The 22,495-nt window shown below is 42.5% G+C and overlaps 1 protein-coding gene across 1 annotated transcript in view; it reads left to right on the forward strand.

Moving 5' to 3' along the window:
- LOC141271462 (uncharacterized) overlaps window positions 1-21,643 on the forward strand; it is an 89,154-nt gene extending 67,511 nt beyond the window's left edge. Inside the window, 9 exon segments of the mRNA XM_073681533.1 lie at window positions 5,503-5,770; window positions 6,207-6,449; window positions 6,585-6,807; window positions 7,020-7,267; window positions 8,059-8,232; window positions 8,316-8,439; window positions 8,517-8,614; window positions 8,744-8,834; window positions 18,195-21,643. Of these exon segments, the coding sequence (XP_073537634.1) occupies window positions 5,503-5,770; window positions 6,207-6,449; window positions 6,585-6,807; window positions 7,020-7,267; window positions 8,059-8,232; window positions 8,316-8,439; window positions 8,517-8,614; window positions 8,744-8,834; window positions 18,195-19,447 (2,722 nt within the window). The 3' untranslated portion in view covers window positions 19,448-21,643.
- The last annotated feature ends 852 nt before the right edge of the window (window positions 21,644-22,495 follow it).

Raw genomic sequence — 22,495 nt, forward strand, 5'->3', positions numbered from 1 at the left:
AGTGTGGAGGGCATGTACCATAAGAGGGGTAGAGTGTGGGGGTCCTATTTTGTGCAGGGAATATAGTGAGGGACACTTATTAATTCAGGGGTTCAGCGTAGGGCAGATATTTTTATTCTGGAGCATTATAATGAGACTGCTATCTTTAAGGGCATCGTGTGGGGATGTGCTGCAGAAGACCGGAGAAGATGGAAGTCTGCAGAGACGAGCTGTGGATGAGAAAAGCCATCATGGCGTCTGGTAAAGATGGAGACAAAAAGAAAGAGACCGACTCTTAATCAGGACAATGTCCTCTATCAGATACCTGGTTGTAAATGTTTATTTGTGATGCTGCCTGCATCTCATCAGTACTGTGGTTCCTGTATGGTCCACAGTCTGATGATGACAGATAACAACTCCCAGTATCTCCATTTTTAAGGACATACTGGAAGTTGTAGGTTCATATTATACAAAGGTATATGGGGGTGACTTGACATTGCAATTGATATACCATGTACTGATGGTAGTTCAGGTGATGTGTTTGTGCGCGTCTGCATGTTTGTGCGCTGTCTGCGTGCTTGTGCGCTGTCTTCGTGCTTGTGAGCTGTCTGCATATCTCTGTGTATCTGGAATAATATGTATTTTTGTACAATGCGTGTATGTAATAGGGCATTGTGGTGTGTAATAATATTGCTTGGGACACATTTACTAAATCTATTAGGTCTCTTTCACATGTGTTAGGGAATTCCATTTATCTTTCAACATTTAGGAACAGACAAGTGAAATTTGCTAACCTTGTCATAACGGTCACCTTAGGGATGTGCTTTTATGGAGCGAGATCAGGAGCTGAGCCTTCTCCACACCAGGCAGATGTCGGCTGTGATGCATAGCCGGCGTCTGCCTGTAACAGCAGTGATCAGAGCTCGCCTTGATTGCAGGCTTTAAGTATTTAAATGCCCTTGTCAATCACTGACATTGGCATTACATTGCACAATGGCCGGTGCATGCACTAAGCTGCTCCCATCAGCCCCCTGTGATGCAGTTGTAGGTTGCTGATGGGTTGCCATGTGTTGCTGCCATGTTAGTCGTTCAATGAAGCCCGGCCTAAGGTTGTCACAATCAAGGTGCCGAGATGTTATTACAGCACACTCACTTTGTAGTTAGCGGTGACAGTAATGTCTCCCTCCTTGCACCGACCCTATGACAGGAAGCGAGTTGAGGCACGGAGAATAAAAAGTAATTTTCTCCCTGTAGCCAACACTTTCCATTAAGCCGTCTAACCAGGCTTTAAACCCTATTTACCTGCAGATTACCTTTATATTTACAGATAAATAGTGCTGCACAAGGTGACAAGTTACCATTAAAGGGACTCTGTCAGTTCAGAATGACTGTTCAAGGGAAGTCCCGCCGCTCGGTGCTTCAGGGCGCGGCCTATCATTTATATACACCTTCACACTTGCTTGTTTTCGCTCAATGTCCACCTCCCTCTAATTTGATTGACAGCTCTGGCTTCATAGAGCCAGAGAAGGATGGAGATAGATGGAAACCAAGCAATTGGGAAGGTGCATATAAATGATTGGCCGCCATGATGCATCAAGCGCCTGTATTTGGTTTGAACAATCATTCTGTGCTGACAGAATCCCTTTAAGGCTAAAGCCCCACTATCAGTATTTGGTCAGTATTTTTCCTCAGCATTTGTAAGCCAAAACCAGGAGTGGGTGATAAATGCAGAATTGGTGACTTGTTTCTATTATACCTTTTCTCTGATTGTTCCTCACCTGGTTTTGACTTAAAATACTGAGGAAAAATACTGACTGAATACTGACCAAATACTGATAGTGGGGCCGTAGCCTAAAGAGAAGTCCAGTACTCTTGAAAGATTTCACTCTGACTCATAACATTGTATATAACGCACCTGGCATTATACAGTGGGGAAAATAAGTATTTGATACACTGTCGATTTTGTAAGTTTTCCTACCTACAAAGAATGAAGAGGTCTGCCATTTCTATCGTAGATACACTTCAACTGGGAGAGACAGAATCTAAAAATAAAATCCAGAAAATCACATTGTAGGATTTTGACATAATTAATTTGCATTTTAACCCCTTTACTCCCAAGGGTGGTTTGCACGTTAATGACCGGGACAATTTTTACAAATCTGACCAGTGTCACTTTATGAGGTAATAACTCTGGAACGCTTCACCGGATCCCGCTAATTCTGAGATTGTTTTTTCGTGACATATTGTACTTCATGATAGTGGTAAAATTTCTTTGATATCTCTTGCGTTTTTTTGTAAAAAAAACGGAAATTTGGTGAAAATTTAGCAATTTTCAAAATTTGAATTTTTATGCCCTTAAATCAGAGAGATATGTCACACAAAATAGTTAATAAATAACATTTCCCACATGTCTATTTTACGTCAGCACAATTTTGGAACCATAATTTTTTTTTATTAGGGAGCTATAAGGATTAAAATTTGACCAGCGATTTCTCATTTTTCCAACAAAATTTACAAAACTATTTTTTTAGGGACCACATCACATTTGAAGTGACTTTGAGGGGCCTTTATGACAGAAAATATCAAAAGTGACACCATTCTAAAAACTGCACCCCTCAAGGTGCTCAAAAACACATTCACAAAGTCTATTAACCCTTCAGGTGCTTCACAGGAATTTTCGGAATGGGGAAGAAAAAAATGAACATTTAACTTTTTTCACAAAAATGTTACTTTAGACGCAATTTTTTTTATTTTTGCAGGGGTAACAGGAAAAAATGGACCCCAAAATTTGTTATTCAATTTCCCCTGAGCACACAGATACCCCATGCGTGGGGAAAAAACACTGGGCGCACGGCAGGGCTCAGAAGGGAAGGAGCGCCATTTGACTTTTTGAATATAAAATTTGCTTCAATAATTAGCGGACGCCATGTTGCATTTGGAGAGCCCCTGATGTGCCTAAACAGTGGAAACCCCCCACAAGTGACACCATTTTGGAAACTAGACCCCTCGGGATTTTATCAAGGAGTATAGTGTACATTTTGAACCCAGATGTACGACAGAGTTTGATGCAAACTCAAGTAGTGAGCACTTGCGCTCAACAGTGGTCGCCATATAGTCATAATTTTTTTTTCTTTACTTTTAAAAAAATCCTAACCCTAGCCCAACCCTAAACCCAACCCCAACCCTAAACCCAACCCTAGCCCAACCCTAAACTCAACCCTAGCCCAACCCTAACCCTATCCCAGCCTAACCCTACCACAACCCGAATCCTAGAGTTTATTTTTTACGCCGTTCCTCGTGTGGTGTAAGTGATTTAGTGACGACTTTATTCTTCGGGTCGGTGCGATTACAGCGATACCAGATTCATATCGGGTTTTTATGATTGACAGCTGTCACACACTAAAAGACGCTTTTCTTTTGTTGCAAAGACTAGTTTTTGCATCGCCATATTTTGAGAGCTATAATTTTTACATATTTTGGCCGACAGAGTCATGTGACGGCTTATTTTTTGCAGGACAAGTTGACGTTTTTTATTGGCACCATTTTTGAGCATGTGACATTTTTTGATCGCTTTCTATTCCGATTTTTGGGAGGCAGAATAAACAAAAAACAGCAATTCCGGAATTGTTTTTTTTTTTTTTTTTTTATGCCATTCCGCGTGTGGTAAAATTGATAAGGTAGCTTTATTCTTCGGGTCAGTACGTTTACAGTGGTACCGCATTTATATCTTTTTTTATGTTTTGGTGCTTTTACACAATAAAAACTATTTTCTAGAAAAAAAAATTTTTGCATTGTTTTATTCTGAGAGCTATAACTTTTTTATTTTTCGGCTGATGGGGCTGTATGGTGGCTTGTTTTTTGCGGGACAAGATGACGTTTTCAGCGGTACAATTTTTATTTACATTCGTCTTTTTGATCGCGTGTTATTCCATTTTTTGTTTGGCGATATTCTGATAAAACATTGTTTTTTGCTTCGTTTTTTTTTATTTTTTACCGTGTTCACTAAAGGGGTTAACTAGTGGCACAGTTTTATAGGTCAGGTTGTTCCGGACAAGGCGATACAAAATATGTGTACTTTTATTGGTTTATTTTTCTTTTCATAATAAATAAATATAATGGGTACAATATATTTGTATTTTTGGGGGATAATTTTTTTCATTTTTTTTAAATATTTGTTTTCATTTTTTTTTTTTCACTTTCTTACCTTTATTTTACTTTTACACATTGTCCCACTATGGGACTTTCACTTTTTGCAGCCTGATCGGCTGCATAGCATAGAGAGCAGCAGCTCCCTATGCTATGCAGCCTGTCAGCGCTGCACACAGGGGAGACATTACTTTGGTCATGCACTCCGCATGACCGAAGTAATTTCTTGCCTTCTGGTGACCCAGATGTCATGATGACATTAGGTCGTCATGACAACATCCGTGAGCCGCCGCAGACATCGCTGGAGGCCGGAGAGGAGGTGAATACCGGCGCTTACCTCCCCCCCTTGACCCCGAAATGATGCGATCGATTTTGATCGCAGCATTGCGGGGGTTAATGTTCTGGGACCGCTCCCTGCACATAGCATCGGGTGTCAGCTGTGACAATCAGCTGTCACCCAGTGGCGATCTCTCCACACCGCTTGTGTGCAGACGTGATCGCATTATGCGTAATAGTACGTAGCTAGTCCATAAATCCCAGGGCATAGCTACGTACTATTACTGACGTCGTCGGAAAGGGGTTAATTATTAATTTGCATGAAATAAGTATTTGATACAATAGAAAAGCAGAACTTAATATATGGTCCAGAAACCTTTGTTACAATTACAGAGGTCAGATGTTTCCTGTAACTCTTGACCAGGTTTGCACACTCTGCAGCTGGGATTTTGGCCCATTCCTCCATAGAGATGTTTTCCAGATTTTTAAGTTTTCGGGGCTGTCGCTGGCCAAGTCCAGGGCTGTGGAGTCGGTAAGCCAAACCTGCGACTCCGACTCCTCAATTTCCCTTACACTGACTCCAACTCCGACATATATTGCTTATATTTAAGTGAAAAATGTATTGTAGTACAATGTGAACATCAGACATTTAATCATGTTTATGATACAACAATCAAGATATTTAGATAGAATATAATATATATTTATTGAAATACTCTCTCTGGTGAAGACGGCAGAAGACAAGACAGAGGAGGGGAGATTGCCCCCTGCAGTCTGGAGCCAGTGCAGGACGGGAGCACTGCAGCATACAGGTGAGTTTTGATAGGTGCGTGCCCTGCTTCTAGGGGGGGGGGGGGGCCCTCGCTGGCTACGGCCATGATTCACACACAGCGTTTTTGCGGATCCGTTTTTTGCAGTAAAATGCAGTGTCTCTGGGCATCCCAGCAAAGTCAATGGGTTTCAAGATATGCCATTCAGACACATCGTTTTGTGAGGATCCGTTTTTGGAATAAATAACCTTACCTAGCCCCGTTCCCATGACACGATGTTCCTGTCTGTGCTATGCTAGGACTGAGGTTCCCCGAATCTGGCGTAATCTAGTGGCATCATTGCACCTGTTGGTCCGGATACTCAGACTCACAGGGTGAATGGCAGAAGCCTGTTTATTCCGGGCGAGTGCAGACAACAGGGTGTGGAAACATACAGACACTGGCCCACTGTAAGGTTTCACTGCCATAGTCTAAGGAGAGAAGATGCTCCTGAGGAAGCTCGGCCGGGCTCATTGAAGACCTTACGGAAGACCTCTAGAAAGGACTGGAGGCCTTCTGGGATGGCCTGTTTGTGTGAATCAAGGACGAGCTGGCTGGTGGTGATATACCCACCTCACTGGATGACCTAATGTCTCTGGCAACACAGATAGACATCAGGTTTCAGGAGCATTCCAAGGGGGTGAACCGCAAGAGAAGACCTGTACGCCTGGCTCCTATCTTTCAAAAACCGGTCATGCAGCAAGCCTCAGCTCCGGCACCATCCCCTGAGTCCATGCAGGTAGACCAGGTGAAGATGACCAAGCATCGTCAGGAGGTCCGCCGGGCCGAGGGAAAGTGCTTCTATTGTGGCAGTCCTGAGCATGAAATCCGCTCCTGCCTGAAATGCCGGAGCCTAGGGTTTGTTGGAGAGGTCACCCTGGGCGAAATCGCTCTTCTCCATCACTGACTCTGTCAGCGTCCGTGTCCTGTGGCAGCATCCATTTTCTCAAGTCGGCCTACCTGGACTCCGATTCCGCAGGTAATCTCATTCAATAGGTCATTGTGGAACGATATCACATTCCGATCCAACGTCTTCCGGATACGTTGGTGGTTTCTTCAGTGGACGGAAAACCTATTTCCGAAACCATCCTATTCATGTCCGAGACTGGAAGTCGAGTAGGAATGCTACATTCGGAGAAGATTAATCTCTATGTGCTGTTGGGGCTGTCTCACCCTCTGCTTCTAAGTCTGCCATGGCTGCAAGAACATGAATCAATCTTGGATCGGAGATCCAGAGAAGTACTTCGTTGGAGTCAGGAGTGCCATGAGAGATGATTTGTTCCCATTTGTCCTGCTCAACCTCCAGCTTCTCCATCTAATTTACCTGGCTTGTTTGCTACATAATGGACGTTCGCTGATGTCTTTGATAAAAAGGAGGCGGAGACTCTACCACCTCATAAGCCGCATGACTGTCCTATCGACCTTCTACCAGGTGTTTCCCTCCTTGAGGCCAAATCTATCCCCGGTCGCAGGCTGAGACCTGTGGCATGTCGGAGTATATTGAAGAAAATCTTCTCGGGTTTTATCCAGAAGTCTTCTTCCCTGGTTGGAGCAGGTTTCTTCTTTGTGAAGAAAAAGGACAGTTCTCTGCAATCCTGTATCTATTACAGGGGTCTTAACCAAATTACGATCAAGGATAAATATCCTCTGCTCTCATTTCTGAGTTGTTTGATCGTCTTAAACGTTCCAGAGTTTTCACGAAGCTCGACCTTTGGAGGGCATACAACCTGATCAGAATACGCCAAGGAGATTAATGGGAGACGGGCTTTAATACCCGAGATGGCCATTATGAGTCCCCTGCCCCTGCAGTCTTTCAAGAGCTGGTGAATGACATATCCCGGGACCTTATCTACACGTGTGTGGTAGTATACGTGGACGATATCTTGGTGTTTTCTCCTGATCTGCCTTCACACCAAAGGGATGTTCGCCAGGTCATGCGGAAATTAAGGAAGAACCATCTGTACGTCAAATATGAAAAGTTTGTCTTCGAGCAGACCTCTCTTCCGTTTCTTGGGGACATCATCTCTGAGAACGGCCTGAAAGTGGATCCCAAGAAGGTATCCCTCATCTTGAAGTGGCCCCGTACAGCACTCCAGCGGTTTCTCAGATTTGCAAACTATTACTGCCAGTTTATACCACATTTCTCCTCTCGGACTGCTCCTATCTCCACACTGACCCGCATGGTGGCCAACCCTAAGCTTGACCTCATCCAGCACCATGACAACCAGCACAGCAGAGTCCTGCAGACACTAAGGCCCCTGATCATGTGACCCCTGACTCCTCCCCTCCTGTGACCTCATCACAGGTCCTGTAAGCACAGAACAGCCATATATGTGGTGGCGCTCTGCAGGTGGAGGTATGTGGAGATCCCCCATTACTATTAACCCCCTCAGTGCTGAGCCTGTGATAAATCTCTGTATGTGACTATAATGTGATTGTGTGTTATACCGGGGGCAGGACAGGGCCATGACTGGATGTAGTGATCATGTGAAGCCGGTAACAGCTCCGGAGATTTCTTACATGGGATCTTTATGATGTTATATCGTCATCTTCTCCCCATTCAGGTCCCTACAATATCGGATCCTCTCAGTGGAGATCTTCTATATAAGAGAATTTTCCTGATTGACCATCAAGGATGGATAGGGACAGGGACAAGATGGCGGAGAGGATATTACCCCTCACCCTAGAGATCCTCTTCCGGCTTACTGGAGAGGTGAGAGATTCTGATGACGTCACATTACATCATTCTTATCTATGGGAATAACAGATGGACAGAACTTGAGAGGTGAGGACTCTGGAAATGTCTGTAGTGAGATTTATTAATGTGTTTCTCCATAACCAGGATTACACAGTAGTGAAGAAGACCTCTAGTGAGCGCTGTCAGGCCCCTGTGTCTGAGGGATGGGGAAGACCCCTGAGCCCAATCATGGGACCTCCACCTCACCCCCTGATACATGAGGACATCAATGACCAGAAGATCCTGGAACTCACCTACAAGATGATTGAGCTGCTGACTGGAGAGGTGACATTGCTGGGGATGCTGGGACATTATACAGTAATGCTATGAAGGGATCGGGGGGATGATGGTATCATTGTATGTGTCAGGTTCCTATAAGGTGCCAAGATGTCACCGTCTATTTCTCCATGGAGGAGTGGGAGTATATAGAAGAACACAAAGATCTGTACAAGGACGTCATGATGGAGGTTCCCCAGCCCCTCACATCACCAGGTAATAGAGAGGACTAAATACACAATAATTATCTGTACATAAAGAATGAATTCAATCCCTGTATGTGTTTCCTCCAGTTCCATCCTGTAAGAGGACAACACCAGAGAGATGTCCCCGTCCTCTTCTTCCACAGGACTGTAAAGAAGAAGATCCCGATGTTCCTCAGGATCATCAGGTAGATGGAGAGAAGGTGTCATGAAATCAACAGATTTATGCAGGAGACCCAATTTATGATAATTTTTGTTCTTAGATATAATTTCATGTGACTTCTCCATCTGTCTGTAACTTTTACACTTTGTTTCAGGGTGAAGATCTGCCCCATATTAATACTACAGAGACATATGTGAGGGGTGATGAGCAGTGTAAAGGGAAGATTCCTACAGATAACCACACAGGTGAGTAGTGACCACTAAATGCCGAGAAGTGACCGATTCTGCTCAGTCACTGGCCGCGAGAATTAGCTGTTGAATTTTTTAGTGCATGTTCACAAAGAACCTTTAATATGGATTTAATGCTTAAATAAAAAGGGACTTTTTTAAACTATTTTGTACACTTGGCTTTCTGCTTCTGAGCTGTTGCAAAGAAAGTACTGTATTTAATGCCCTGTCGAACACAGGACACTGTGCTCAGTGGATGTCTCTAAATATATCTTTGAAGCATGTTAGTTTTGTGACTTCTGATATGTAAAGCACAAACATTGCCAGCCACAGGCTTCACTGTTGTGTACAAGAGAAAATAGAGCAATTGTTTTTTTAGCTAATCAGTTTTTATGGTAAAAAAAACAGATCATGCAGAACTTTGTTTTCTATTCTAAAAATGGACACATGATTGAACCTAGATGGAGCATATCATGGCTGCCACCAGGAATTTCGGAGTCCCATACTAACAAAATTTTCTGGCCTTCTTGAGACTCCGCCCAGGCTAAACCCCAGCTCCGCCTCCACCCAGCTCAGGCTCCATCCCTCGAACCTTCCACAGTCCCACCACCTACTCTTGGAAAAATTCCACTTCTGCACCACGTCCTCACCAATCACACATTAACAGTTCCCATCGAACACCATATCACAAATATACGGTAGCCAGCAGATTTTGTTTTGGCCAAAAGATTTTTTTAAGCCGCCACCACGACAAGGTAGACTCTTTTGGCCGAGCCCTACTCTACTCTAACCTATTAAACATTTTTTATAATTCCTAATACTCTTTTTAGGTATATTTTTATTTATTTTTCTTTAAAGAAATGTGTCACATACATTTTTTAAATTGACCAATAATATAACATACAAGGGACAAATACCGTCACATCATGACCAGACCACATATTACCACCACATAGTTACCAAATAATACCACATACAAGGAACAAATACCATCACACCATGACCAGACCACATATTACCACCACATAGTGACCGAATACTACAATACTGATCATTAATAAAAAAAACCTCAATACTAATATTACCATAAGTGCCATTATACACAGGAGCTCTGTACAGAGTATACAGTGTAAGTGTACAGGTAACACACTAACTCACCTTTTATGTCTGTAGTTGAAGTCCTTCATCTTCGCTTTTCCTCTTCATCCAGCGCAGACCGCCATCACTTCTTCCAGCCAGGACTCGTCTCTGCATAAATTGACACAGTTATCTACAGCACCTCTTCCAGAGCACATTTCCCAGTTTTTCCCCAACGTCTACACTACACCAGATGAAGAAAAAAAAGCGACATAGTGTCACTCTGCACAGTAACAGGGACCGCCCCCTCACTGAAAACAGTATCCTCAAAAATAAAATACATCACAGCAGTAATAATAGCCATAATTAGCACCTACAGTAATAATGTCCCACAACCTGCCCCCCATGTCTCCATTCTGCCCATATGTCTCCATCCTGCCCCCTTTTGTCTCCATCCTGCCCCATGTCTCCATTCTGCCCCCATGTCTCCATTCTGCCCCCATGTCTCCATTCTTTCTCCATGTCGTCTCCATTCTTTCTCCATGTCGTCTCCATTTTTCCTCCATGTCGTCTCCATTCTGCCTCCATGTCGTCTCCATTCTGCCTCCATGTCTCCATTCTGCCCCCATGTCTCCATTCTGCCTCCCCATGTCTCCATTCTGCCCCCATGTCTCCATTCTGCCCCATGTTTCCATTCTTCCCCCATTTGTCTCCATCCTGCCCACATTTATCTCCATCCTGCTCCATGTCTCCATTTTGCCGCCCATATCTTCATTTTGCCCCATGTCTCCATTTTGCCCCCAATGTCTCCATCCTGCCTCCTTGTCTCTCCATCCTACCCCCATGTCTCTCCATCCTACCCCCATGTCTCTCCATTCTACCCCAATGTCTTTCAGTTCTACCCCCATGTCTCTCCATTCAGCCCCCATGTCTCTCCATTCTGCCTCAATGTCTCTCCATTCTGCCCCCATGTCTCTCCATTCTGCCCCAATGTCTTTCCATTCTGCTCCCATGTCTCTCCATCATGCCCCCATGTCTCTCCATTCTGCCCCAATGTCTTTCCATCCTGCCCCCATGTCTCTCCATTCTGCCCCCAATGTCTCTCCATTCTGCCCAATGTCTCTCCATTCTGCTCCCATGTCTCTCCATTCTGCTCCCATGACTCTCCATTCTGCCCCCATCTCTCCATTCTGCCCCAATGTCTCTCCATTCTGCCCCCAATGTCTCCATTCTGCCCCCAATGTCTCCATTCTGCCCCCATGTCTCTCCATTCTGCCCCCATGTCTCTCCATTCTGCCCCCATGTTTCTCCATTCTGCCTCCATGTCTCTCCATTCTGCCTCAATGTCTCTCCATTCTGCCCCCATGTCTCTCCATCCTGCCCCCATGTCTCTCCATTCTGCCCCCAATGTCTCTCCATTCTGCCCAATGTCTCTCCATTCTGCTCCCATGTCTCTCCATTCTGCTCCCATGACTCTCCATTCTGCCCCATCTCTCCATTCTGCCCCAATGTCTCTCCATTCTGCCCCCAATGTCTCCATTCTGCCCCCAATGTCTCCATTCTGCCCCCATGTCTCTCCATTCTGCCCCCATGTCTCTCCATTCTGCCCCCATGTCTCTCCATTCTGCCCCCATGTCTCTCCATTCTGTCCCCATGTTTCTCCATTCTGCCCCCATGTCTCTCCATTCTGCCTCCATGACTCTCCATTCTGCCCCCATTTCTCTCCATTCTGCCCACATGTCTCTCCATTCTGACCCCATGTTTCTCCATCCTGCTCCCATGTCTCTCCATCCTGCTCCCATGTATCTCCATTTTGCCCCCATAGTGCGGCTTTGCAAAAAAAAAGTAAAAAAAAAAAAAAAATTCTCCTTACCTTGCCACGGTCCAGCTGCGTCCGGCTGTCCCATCATCCATGGCACGGTCGCTGGAGCATGAAAGTGACGTCATGCGCCGGCGACATGGCCGGTGACGTCAGTTGCTAGCCTGTGATTGGCTGGCGGCTGTTAACTATTGCTGTGCGGGTCCGATCCGGGCCCCCTCTGCCAGTAAGGGCAATAATGCCCTGAAGGTGGCCCTGTAGCCTATAATAATGATTGGGGCATCTCTGCTTTCAGTTGCATCAGCTGTTTTAATAGATCAGTTTTGGATATTAAGTCTTTTCTCATAAAAATGTAAGTGTAAATACACCCTAAAGCTGTCCACCAAAAAAAGGAGGCTTGACTGTTTTTGATACCATTTTGGATTTCTGTGAAAAAAATGTAGAGCACTGAGATGCCATCTGTGTGTTATCTGAAAGCTGACCCTATTTCTCTGAGCAGTTAATATGAGAAACTTTCAAAAACCTGATACATATTGTTCTTCCATATAAGAAAAAATGGACACCGTAGATTATAAAACTGACCAAAAATAAATCCACCACATAGTTTTTTTGATTATACATGAATAACTAATGTGTGATTGAGGGCTAAGGCCATGTTCACATTCTGAAGTGCTGTGCGCAGTGCACTCTGTCTGATGGTTAGATCTTTATACACAAAAATGGTGTATAAACGTTCCTCTGGCATGTCCATTCAGACACAATAGTCCATGGGATGGCTCCATTTTTGTTTTTTTACGCCACAGAACTCCACCATGTGAATACTGTATGTGAACAGCTGATCAAAGGTGGTGAGGTGGAGGATGACAGAGAAATCTTATGCCTTTCTGGCAGTGTGTGGGTGAGGTTATGGTAAACAGCCCTAGAAAATTGAGAAGGGAGGAGCTGAGCTTGTATTGTGCTAGTTCATGAGAAAGCAAAACATACTATGTGACCAGCGCTGGGGAAATGTCCCTCAAGGAAAATGTATGAACATAAGAGGTGAAAAAACGGCTCAGTGCAAAAAAACAAACAAACCCCAGATCAGTGAAATTTTATTAACTTACAGAAACTGATTTTTCATGGAAAAATAGATTACTAGTCTTTAACCCCTTCACGAACTTAGACATATCCATACGTCCAGTTTGGGAAGTACTTCCCGACCCTGGATGTATGGATATGGCCTGGCGATTTGGTGCACAGCTTTTCCTATTAGCCCTTATGAAAAATAAATATTTGGGGCTAAAACAACATTTTAATGGTAAAAATGTAATTATTTTTTCTTCACCGGCAATGTTATAAATTTTTGTGAGGCCCATGTGGTGTCAACATGCTCACTGTACCTCTAGATGAATTCATTGAGAGGTGTAGTTTGTAAAATGACTTCACTTATGGGGGGTTTCTGCTGTTCTGGCACCTCAGGGGCTCTGCCAATGTGACATGGCACCCTTCAACCATTTCAGCAAAATCTGAACTCCAATATAGCGCTTCTTCATTTTTGTGGGAAATATTTGTTTTTTTTATTTTCACGGCTCAACTTTATGCATTTCTGTGAAGCAACTGGGGGTTCAAAGTGCTCACCACAGATCTAGATACATTTCTTGAGGGGTCTAGTTTACAAAGTGGGGTCACTTGTTGGGGGTTTCGATTCCAGCAAATTTTGTGTGGAAAAAGTCAAACGGTGCTCCTTCCATTCTGAGCCCTGCCATGCGCACATGTTGTGTATCGGCGTGCTCAGGAGAAATTGCACAACAAATTTTGGGGTCCATTTTCTCCTGTTACTCTTGTGAAAATAAAAAAATTAGGTCTAAAGTAAATTTTTGTGAAAAAGTTTAGATGTTCATTTTTTCCTTCTACATTGCTTCAGTTCCTGTAAAGCACCTCAAAGGTTAATAAACTTCTTTAATGTGGTTTTGAGCATATTGAGGGATGCAATTTTTAGAATGGTGTCACTTGTGGGTATTTTCTGTCATATAGACCCCTCAAAATCTCATCAAATGTGGTCCGTAAAAAAATGATTTTGTTGGAAAAATGAGCAATCGCTGGTCAAATTTTAATCCTTCTAACTTCCTAACAAAACGAAATTATGTTTCAAAAATTTTGCTGATCTAAAGTAGATATGTGGGATATGTTATTTACAAGTATTATCTATTTTGTGTGACATAGCTCTCCTGGTTTAAGGGCATAAGAATTAAAAGTTTAAAATTGCAAAATTTTCCAAATTTTTGCGAAATTTTCAATTTTTTTCACAAATAAGCGCTAGTCATATCGAACAAATTTTACCAATATCATGAAGTACAATATGTCACAAAAATATTCTCAGAATCACTGGGATATGTTGAAGCATTCCAGAGTTATTACCACATAAAGTGACACTGGTCAGAATTGTAAAATTTAGCCTGGTCATGAAGGTGAAAACCGGCTTGAAAGGTGAAGGGGTTAAACTAGGTAGTCTTAAACCATGGCTTACAGAGGACATTGCTGCAAATTATTGCTTCCATATTCGTGATGGAAGTCATTGTTTTCTTTGGTTTCCATTATGGATAAAAAAGTATAATACACTTGTTCTCCTTTCTTATATCCTCTGCATAGAACCATTAAAAAAATTCAAAACTCTACACTTGCTCCAAAGTCATGGATTACATTTTTATACATATTTTCAAAAGTTGTCAGGTTTAGTTATGAAATGAGCAATTTCCTAATTATTTTGACCTCCTGAATATAAATCTGACAATTAAAATTTTTAGTTGACTCTTGTTTCTATGATATCAAAGAGTTTTCCTTTTACTGCTACATATACCGTATTTTTCAGATTGTAAATGTCACGGGTGTGTCAGACAGTTGCTCTGGAGCCGGCTGTAGAAGGTCACTGCGCTTGGCATTGCAGACGCCTTCTTGATTCCTTCATCTCTGTAGTAGTTATATCCTTCTTCCTTTAAGACCCAGCAGTGACCTCCACCTTCTGCTGCTGATTGGCTCACGATTTCTGGGTTGTTAAACAGCCATTAAATAGTCTCAGTTTCTCGAGAAAATCGCCAGTGATAGTTCTATGTACCTCTTTGTAGTCTTGGAGCACTAGCAGTCGGCTAGTTTCTTCTGCCCTTGGAGGACAGTTGGCATTATATCTCTGGTGTCTGCTCAAGCTTAGTGTATCCCCTTTGTTTGTCTACCTTGTTGTCTTTAGTTTGAAGTGAGGCTTGACTAGTGCTCACCCTGTCCCCTCCATATCTAGGGCCAAGCTCTAGGGACATTCAGGGCTTAGGTTCCTACTCGTCGATAGGTGTGGAACCTTTATAGTGACAATAGGGTAGGCAGGGTGATATTAGCTCTGCCTAGGGGTTTCCACTCCCCCTTTCCCTAGTATTTGGGCTTCCTCCCCCTCTTCCCTTCGTGTTCCACTTTGTCTTTCTTTCACCTTGCGTGACAATAAAAGGTACTTTTTTTCTCCAAATTTGGGAGGAAAATGGATGTGCGTTTTATAATCTGAAATGAGCTTACCAGGAGGCTCCTGCAGTGGAGCAAGGTCACAGAAGGCAGGGTTGCTGCTTCAAAAGGTCAGCGGCGGCAGGAGCAGGGGGATGCTGCGAGCCCTGGGTGGGCTTCAGGAAAATGGCCGCTAGAAGCGGCTCATGGGCAGTGACCCTGCCTCCTGTGACCCTGCTCCACTGCAGCCACCTCCCTCTCACCCCCCTAGGTAAGCCACCATTAAGACGGATTATAAGATGCACCACCAGTTTATTTAAAAAAAAAAATTTCCTATTTTCCACCCCAAAATTTGGGATGCATCTTATAATCCGCAAAATACAGTAATTAATGCATAAAAGTTTCAGTACTTTTAAACATTATTATTTTGGAAATATAAAGATGCAGAATATTTTGTTATGCCAATTTTCTGATATTTAGTTAGACGAAACTCAGCAACAATTCAAATAATTAAATCATGTCTAAACACTATTGCGAATTATAAACAGTTATAGAAATTGCTCTACAAAATGGGGTTCTCATTCAGTAACAACTCTTTTTTGCCTGTTTCTTGTACCCCTGCATTGGACCATCTCTTACAATTGTCCAACAGGAATCTGCAAGCATTGATGGATTCCATTTTCCTTGATATCTTTTCTCCATAGCTGCATTATCTTGGTGAAATCTCTCACAGTGCTGATTGCTCTGCAGTTTAGAGGAAAAAGGTCTAGATGCGAATGTAAGAAATGAATCTTTAAGGACATGTTACAGCCAGGATCCCAATGTGTTTTTTTGAGGAGATCTTCCACCAACTCTTCATAGTTATCTCTGCTCTTTCCCAAAAAATGAGTTACCACTAATGTGAATGCTACTCATGTAGCCTTTTCCTTGCCCTGTAACAAACGGAGAAACTTTTCATCTTGAAGAAACTTAAGAATCTGAGGTCCAATAAAGATTCCTTACTTTATTTTTGCTTCACTCAACCTTGGAAATTCATCAATGAGATGCTTGAATGTTTTTCCATTTTTATTCATTACCTTTACAAAGTTCTTCATTAGGCCCAACTTGTTATGCAATGGTGGTAACAAAATCTTATGCGAATCAACAAGTGCTGGATGCAGGACATTTTTACTCCCTGGCTGAAGTGAATGTCAGAGAGGCCAGTCTCTTTTATTGTAGCTATATACTTTTGCAAGACTATCCCACTAACACCGAAAGCAGCAGTACTTTGTGTATCCATCCTGGAGGCCATGTAAGAGGACAGACACCTTTAAGTCACCACAGAGGGGCCACAAATGTTGGTCATAGTTCAGGCACCTCAATAGCTGTTTCATGTTGTCATAGGTTTATTTCATGTGGACTGCATAACCAACTGGAATTGAAGGTAGTTATTGCCATTATGCAGCAAGATGGCTTTTAGGCTTGTTTTGGACGAAGCGATGGAGAGCCTCCTTTCCTCTGGATTATGACTTATCTTCAGAGCTTCTATAAAATTGCACAAGATCACTTTCCTTGAAGAAGTATTGGACAAGATCTTTATCATGGTTGCTGAACAAAGAAATCCAAACATCACCCGCTAGGAGATTCCACTGCTGTAGACGGGAACCTAAGAGCTCAGTCTTACTCTTGGGCAGATCAAAATCTCTAACAAGATCATTCAGTTAACTTTGTGTTATAAGGTGTGGTTCGGTTGAGGTTGCTAACAGAAAGTCTGGGTCGTGAGAGGAAGATGCTTCATGTCACCAAGCTCCTTCTTCTTCCTCACTTGACTCCACTGAAAATGTTTCTGGTGCTTTTGGTACCGGCAGTTCTTCTGTATGTGGTGCTGCGTGTATTGCAGATGGAATGTTTGGATACTGTAAAGTCCACTTCTTCTACCTTGTATGTCCTTTCCTAATGAAGGAGGGGCACCATGCAGAAATAGCTATTGGTAGTGTAATCTGTTGGTTCTCTCCAGATCATTAGGACTGCAAAAGGCATAGATTGCCTCTTCCCACGCAACTGCTGGGTAAGTTGTAATGCACATCTATTGCAGCAGATTTGTGGAGCCCAACTCTTGCCCTGATTTCATATTCTGCAGTCAAAATATAAGTTGTAGGCTTTCCTTATCATGTTAGTAAAATTTCCCCTGTGACGCAAAAGTGAATTCTCCATATATGTAGCAAAAACTATCCACTTTGTTAATGTAAGAAGGAGGCATATCGGAAAAAAACACATATAGAAACATGTCAATATGCTAAGAAACTAAGCTAAGAAATCCTAAAACGGTATACTTTACACAGAGAGCATTTAACACAGTAGGTGATGCAACTGGAATTAGGATTGTCATCGGAGCTGAGTTAGCATTTTTTTATTGTTCACTCTAATGTAATAGATGATGTAATAGACTAGCTACTAACAATGCAATAATGATGATGAAATAATAGACGCAATTTTTCTATAAGCATGCATGAAAAGTGTTATGTGTAATTATAACCTCCTCTGGGTCTTGAAAATTAGCTAATAAGCAAATTTAAGCACCAGATTCATTTTCAGCACCACAAAATTAGTTGAGTTCAACTGTTTTCGCTTGGATGTAGAACATTCTTATTTGTACATGACCATACTGCTTCTTCACTGTGCCCTGCTCTGTGCTAGACTGTGTGTAGCTGTCAGGTAGGGTATAGGATGGACACCTAATAGCACTGACTTAGTCATTTTCATGAGTCTCCATTGAACATGTAACTGGAAATGTTTAGTGACATGTTCAGTGAAACATAAACCTACGAAGACGATGGCCTTAACAAAGAAGTGAAAAATAGAAAATGCACCACCTATTGGACTAAAATAATACCTTAATCACTGCTTTATAGTCTACAGTATTAGTTAATAGTTGAATTCCAATCTGTATGGAAATTTCATAAGAAAATATTGTCATATAAATATTAATATACTTTCAATGCAATGTTAGTGAAATATAATAAAACCAGGTTTATTCTTGGCAGATGACTGTACGAGGAGGTCAAAGCGACATCTGACAATTTCAGATTACACGGGTGATGATAATGGTATCACACCAGATAAAGGTGAAGAGCCTGGCATTATCCCAGATATACCTCCAGCCCTTCTCAGAAGAAATCTATCTGCTCCTTGTCAACAGGTCCTTTCTTCTGCATCATCAAAGACCAATATGGAGAATAAAAGTCAAAGAAGAGCTGTTCAACGTCAAATAGCTCACACAGAGGAGAAACAATTTTCATGTTTAGAATGTGGGGAATGTTTTACACAGAAATCACATTTTGTTAAACATCGAAGAAGTCACAAAAAGGAGAAGACATTTTCATGCTCTGAATGTGGGAGATTATTTAAAAAGAAATCTGTTTTAGTTGTACATCAGAGAATTCACACAGGGGAGAAGCCATTTTCATGTTCAAAATGTGGGAAATGTTTTACAGGGAAATCAACTCTTGTTAGGCATCAGAGAATACACACAGGGGCGAAGCCATTTTCATGTTCAGAATGTGGGAAATCTTTTAGTCGGAAAACAAATCTTGTTACACATCAAAGAATTCACACAGGAGAGAAGCCATTTTCATGTTCAGAGTGTGGAAAAAGTTATATCACGAAATACCTACTTGTAGTACATCAGAGAAGTCACACAGGGGAGAAGCCATTTTCATGTTCAGAATGTGGGAAATGTTTTAAAAAGAAACAATATCTTGTTTCACATCAGAGAATTCATACAGGCGAGAAGCCATATTCATGTTCAAACTGTGAGAAATGTTTTACTAACACATCAGATTTTTTTAAACATCAGAGAATTCACACAGGGGAGAAACCATTTTCATGTTCAGAATGTGGTAAATTTTTTCAACGGAAACAAGGTTTAGTTGTACATCAACAAATTCACACAGGGGAGAAACCATATTTATGTTCTATTTGTGGTAAATTTTTTAATCAGAAATGGGTTTTAGATGCACATCAGAGAATTCATAGAGGGGAGAAACCATTTTCATGTTCAGAATGTAAGAAATGTTTTAAAATGAAATCATGTCTTGTAAAACATCAGAGAATTCACACAGGGGAGAAACCATTTTCATGTTCAGAATGTGAGAAATGTTTTAATGAGAAATCAGCTCTTGTTAGACATCAGAGAACTCACACAGGGGAGAAGCCATTTTCATGTTCAAATTGTGGGAAATGTTTTAATCAAAAACCAAATCTGATTAGACACCAGGTAACACACACAGCAAAGTAGCCATATATAAAATAATTAAATTAAAATCTGGCTTTATTTTACACTGGCCATGGAGAGACACTGCAATCTTTGATCACGACAGTTGGCAACCATCCAACGCCCAACTTCTCTCATATAATAATAATCATTTTTATTTATATAGCGCCAACGTATTCCGCAGCGCTTTACAATTAAGCGGGGACATGTGCGGCACCCCTGAGGGTTCGGTCGCCACAGAGGTACTGCATCTCACCCAGAGGTGCGGTATCTCACTTTCAGGTAAGGAAAGAGTACAGCTCAGGACCCTAACACCTGGATCCAACACATACCCGCAGCGGGGGTAGGGAGAGATTGCTCCTAAGGGAGAGCACAGTTCCGAGTTCCTAGCTGGCGGGCAGGGGCAATGTAGTGGATGTGGGTGGAGAAGCAGCTTAGGGGAGCACATGACAGGGAGAGTATAAATAGGGAGCCATCTTAGAAAGAGCAAGCCAGTCTGAGGAGAAGTGGAAGGAGCAGAGGCTCTGTAGGAGCTTTGCTCCAGAGGCGGGCCTAGTCAGGAGGCCCGAGCCTGAGAGGAAAGAGAAGCAAGGAGGAGAGGGAGCAGGAAAGGATCCAGGAACAAGAAGCGAAGGGACCCTAGGGGTACGGGCCGTGCAGAAAGACACCCGTACGCCCGCTGCTACCAGGAGGTAGAGGGGTCAGGCCAGATAAGGGGAACTGGTCCCTCAACTAGTGGAGAACTGCAAGGCTGAACTAGAAACCGGAGGCTGTAGCACTTTATGTACTGTAAGCCAAAAGTCCACACCAGTCTCGCCGAGAAGGTAGCCACATAGGACCCAGGGGACGGAACAGACGTCGCCCGCCAAGGCCCGAGGGTACCGGATTGGAGTCACTAGGTGTGAGGTGCAGGGAGAAGGCCAGAGAAAGGAAACACAGAAGAGGGTCCTGTTAAGTACTCCGGAACTACCTGGGGGTCGACTGAACCCCTCACTGAGTGAACACAGGACGACGTGGGAAGTTGTGATCTGCAGAGATAACTTGGAATGAAACAACTGTGAGTAAAGACCCTGGGACTACATCACACTGACTCCGTGTTTATTACTGACTCCCTGCACAACAACCACCATCATCCACACACACTGCCCTGAAGCTAACTCTTCCTGTGGGGAGTTATACCACCTTTGCTGCCAAACCATCAGCTTCAGAGGACTGTTCCGCAGCGGCGGCCTCCATTAGCCGCATTCCACAGGTGGCGTAGTCGGACATTATAAAAACCTATACATATCATTCCCCTTGGATTGACAGCCCTGGGTCACGGTCCAGGTCACAGCCACAGTGACTACAACCCCCAGCATCTACCGACCCGGCACCGGGTACCCCACGGCCCAGGGGGCGCGTCACATGTACAGACAATAAATTCAATACAAGGTAAGACAGTTTAAACAGTTACATTAGGAGTGAGGGTCCTGCTCGTAAGCTTACAATCTACAAGGACATAGGGGGACACAATAGGTGAAAAGTGCTTGTTATTTCAGGACTAGCAATTATAATAAATAGGGATCTTCATATAAAGCTGTATGATCCGATCATCAGCCAGTATGTTTAAGTGCAATTATCAAGTATCGAGTGCAGTTATCATGTGCAAGGAGGGTGTAGAGACAGATCAATAGTAGGGAACAGATTAATAATCTTTAGAGGAAGGGAACAGGGGAAAGTTAGTTTACTGAGTTGAGGTGGTAGGCTTGTTTAAAGAGATGGGTTTTTAAAGCACGCTTGAAGACGTTGGCGCAAGGTATTGGTCGGATCGTCTGGGGAAGTGCATTCCAGAGAACTGGCGCAGCACGAGAGAAGCCTTGGAGATGGAGGTGCGAGGTTCGGATTATGGGGGATGCTAATATAATTAATTGGATGTTCTATTTTTTTTTCTTTAATGTATCATTTTCAATAACAATTTTGAAAGCCATACAAGGAACATAAGCATACAGTTACACATCCAGTACATAGACTGGGAAAACATCTGACTGGTAGGTTGTTTAAAATAAATATAATGAAGAAATAAAACATAACGAAACCATAAAAGAAGGTTGGAGAGTAAGGGGAATAATTATCTAATGTTAATTCATAGACCGTTTAATCAATTTAGCAACAAAACTTACAGTATGTATCTAAACAAAGCAGCCCTAAGTTACCACTAAGAACTTATAGTAAATACCATGAGGTCGTAGCAAATGGTTGTACAACTTTTTTTCCTTTGCTTCAGGGAAACAAATTTTATAATAAATTGTTTCTATTTTTGTAAAAATTTACCAGTCTGCATTTGTCTGATCAACATCTCTTCTTTCTAGGTCCATAAAATGTTTTAACTGTTATTTTAATTCTTAAAATATAGGCACCGAGGGGTCCAAAGAATGTTTGAAGAGTAATCTTTTAGCTAATATTAGCAAGGTATGAATAAGAAAAGGGGGATTTTTGGATCGACTAGATGTAAAGTCTGGTTCAGTCTAAAATTGCAGGAGGACTATAAATGGAGATAAAGTGATATTTAGATTCCAAAGGGTATTCGTGATATTTGAAACTAGTTTCCAAAAGGAGGCTGTATAAGGGCTTGACCATAAATCGTGACAAAGATCTGACTCGGTCAAATTGCATTTAGGGTAGTCAGTCAATCTATCAGAGAGGGGATCTCTTTTTGGTAAGTTGAACTCATAAATAGCCCCATGTATGATTTTGAGTTGTGGCTCCAGGTTTCGTTTATATTTTTTTCTGGAAATAGACCAACCTGACCTTATTTTGTAGGGAATCTCTACATCTTACAGTTGCTGTTTCCAGTATTTCAAAAAGGTGTATGGATGCATTACTAATAGGTTATCATTCATCATAGAGTACAGGGTAGATATTGAAAATGTAGTGAGTGAGACATCATGCAAGTTGGACATAAAACTAAGTCTGATTTGTTCGAATTGTAACCGTTGATAGGAATGAAGGTCAAAGCTCTCCAAACATTCCTTTCTCGTCAACCATCTAGATCAGGGGTCTCAAACACGCGGCCCACGGGCCGCATGCGGCCCT

Source organism: Phyllobates terribilis, unplaced genomic scaffold (genome assembly GCF_046119375.1).
Source record: "Phyllobates terribilis strain yellow unplaced genomic scaffold, ASM4611937v1 Scaffold_5__5_contigs__length_657084704, whole genome shotgun sequence".
NCBI classification, from domain to species: domain Eukaryota; kingdom Metazoa; phylum Chordata; class Amphibia; order Anura; family Dendrobatidae; genus Phyllobates; species Phyllobates terribilis.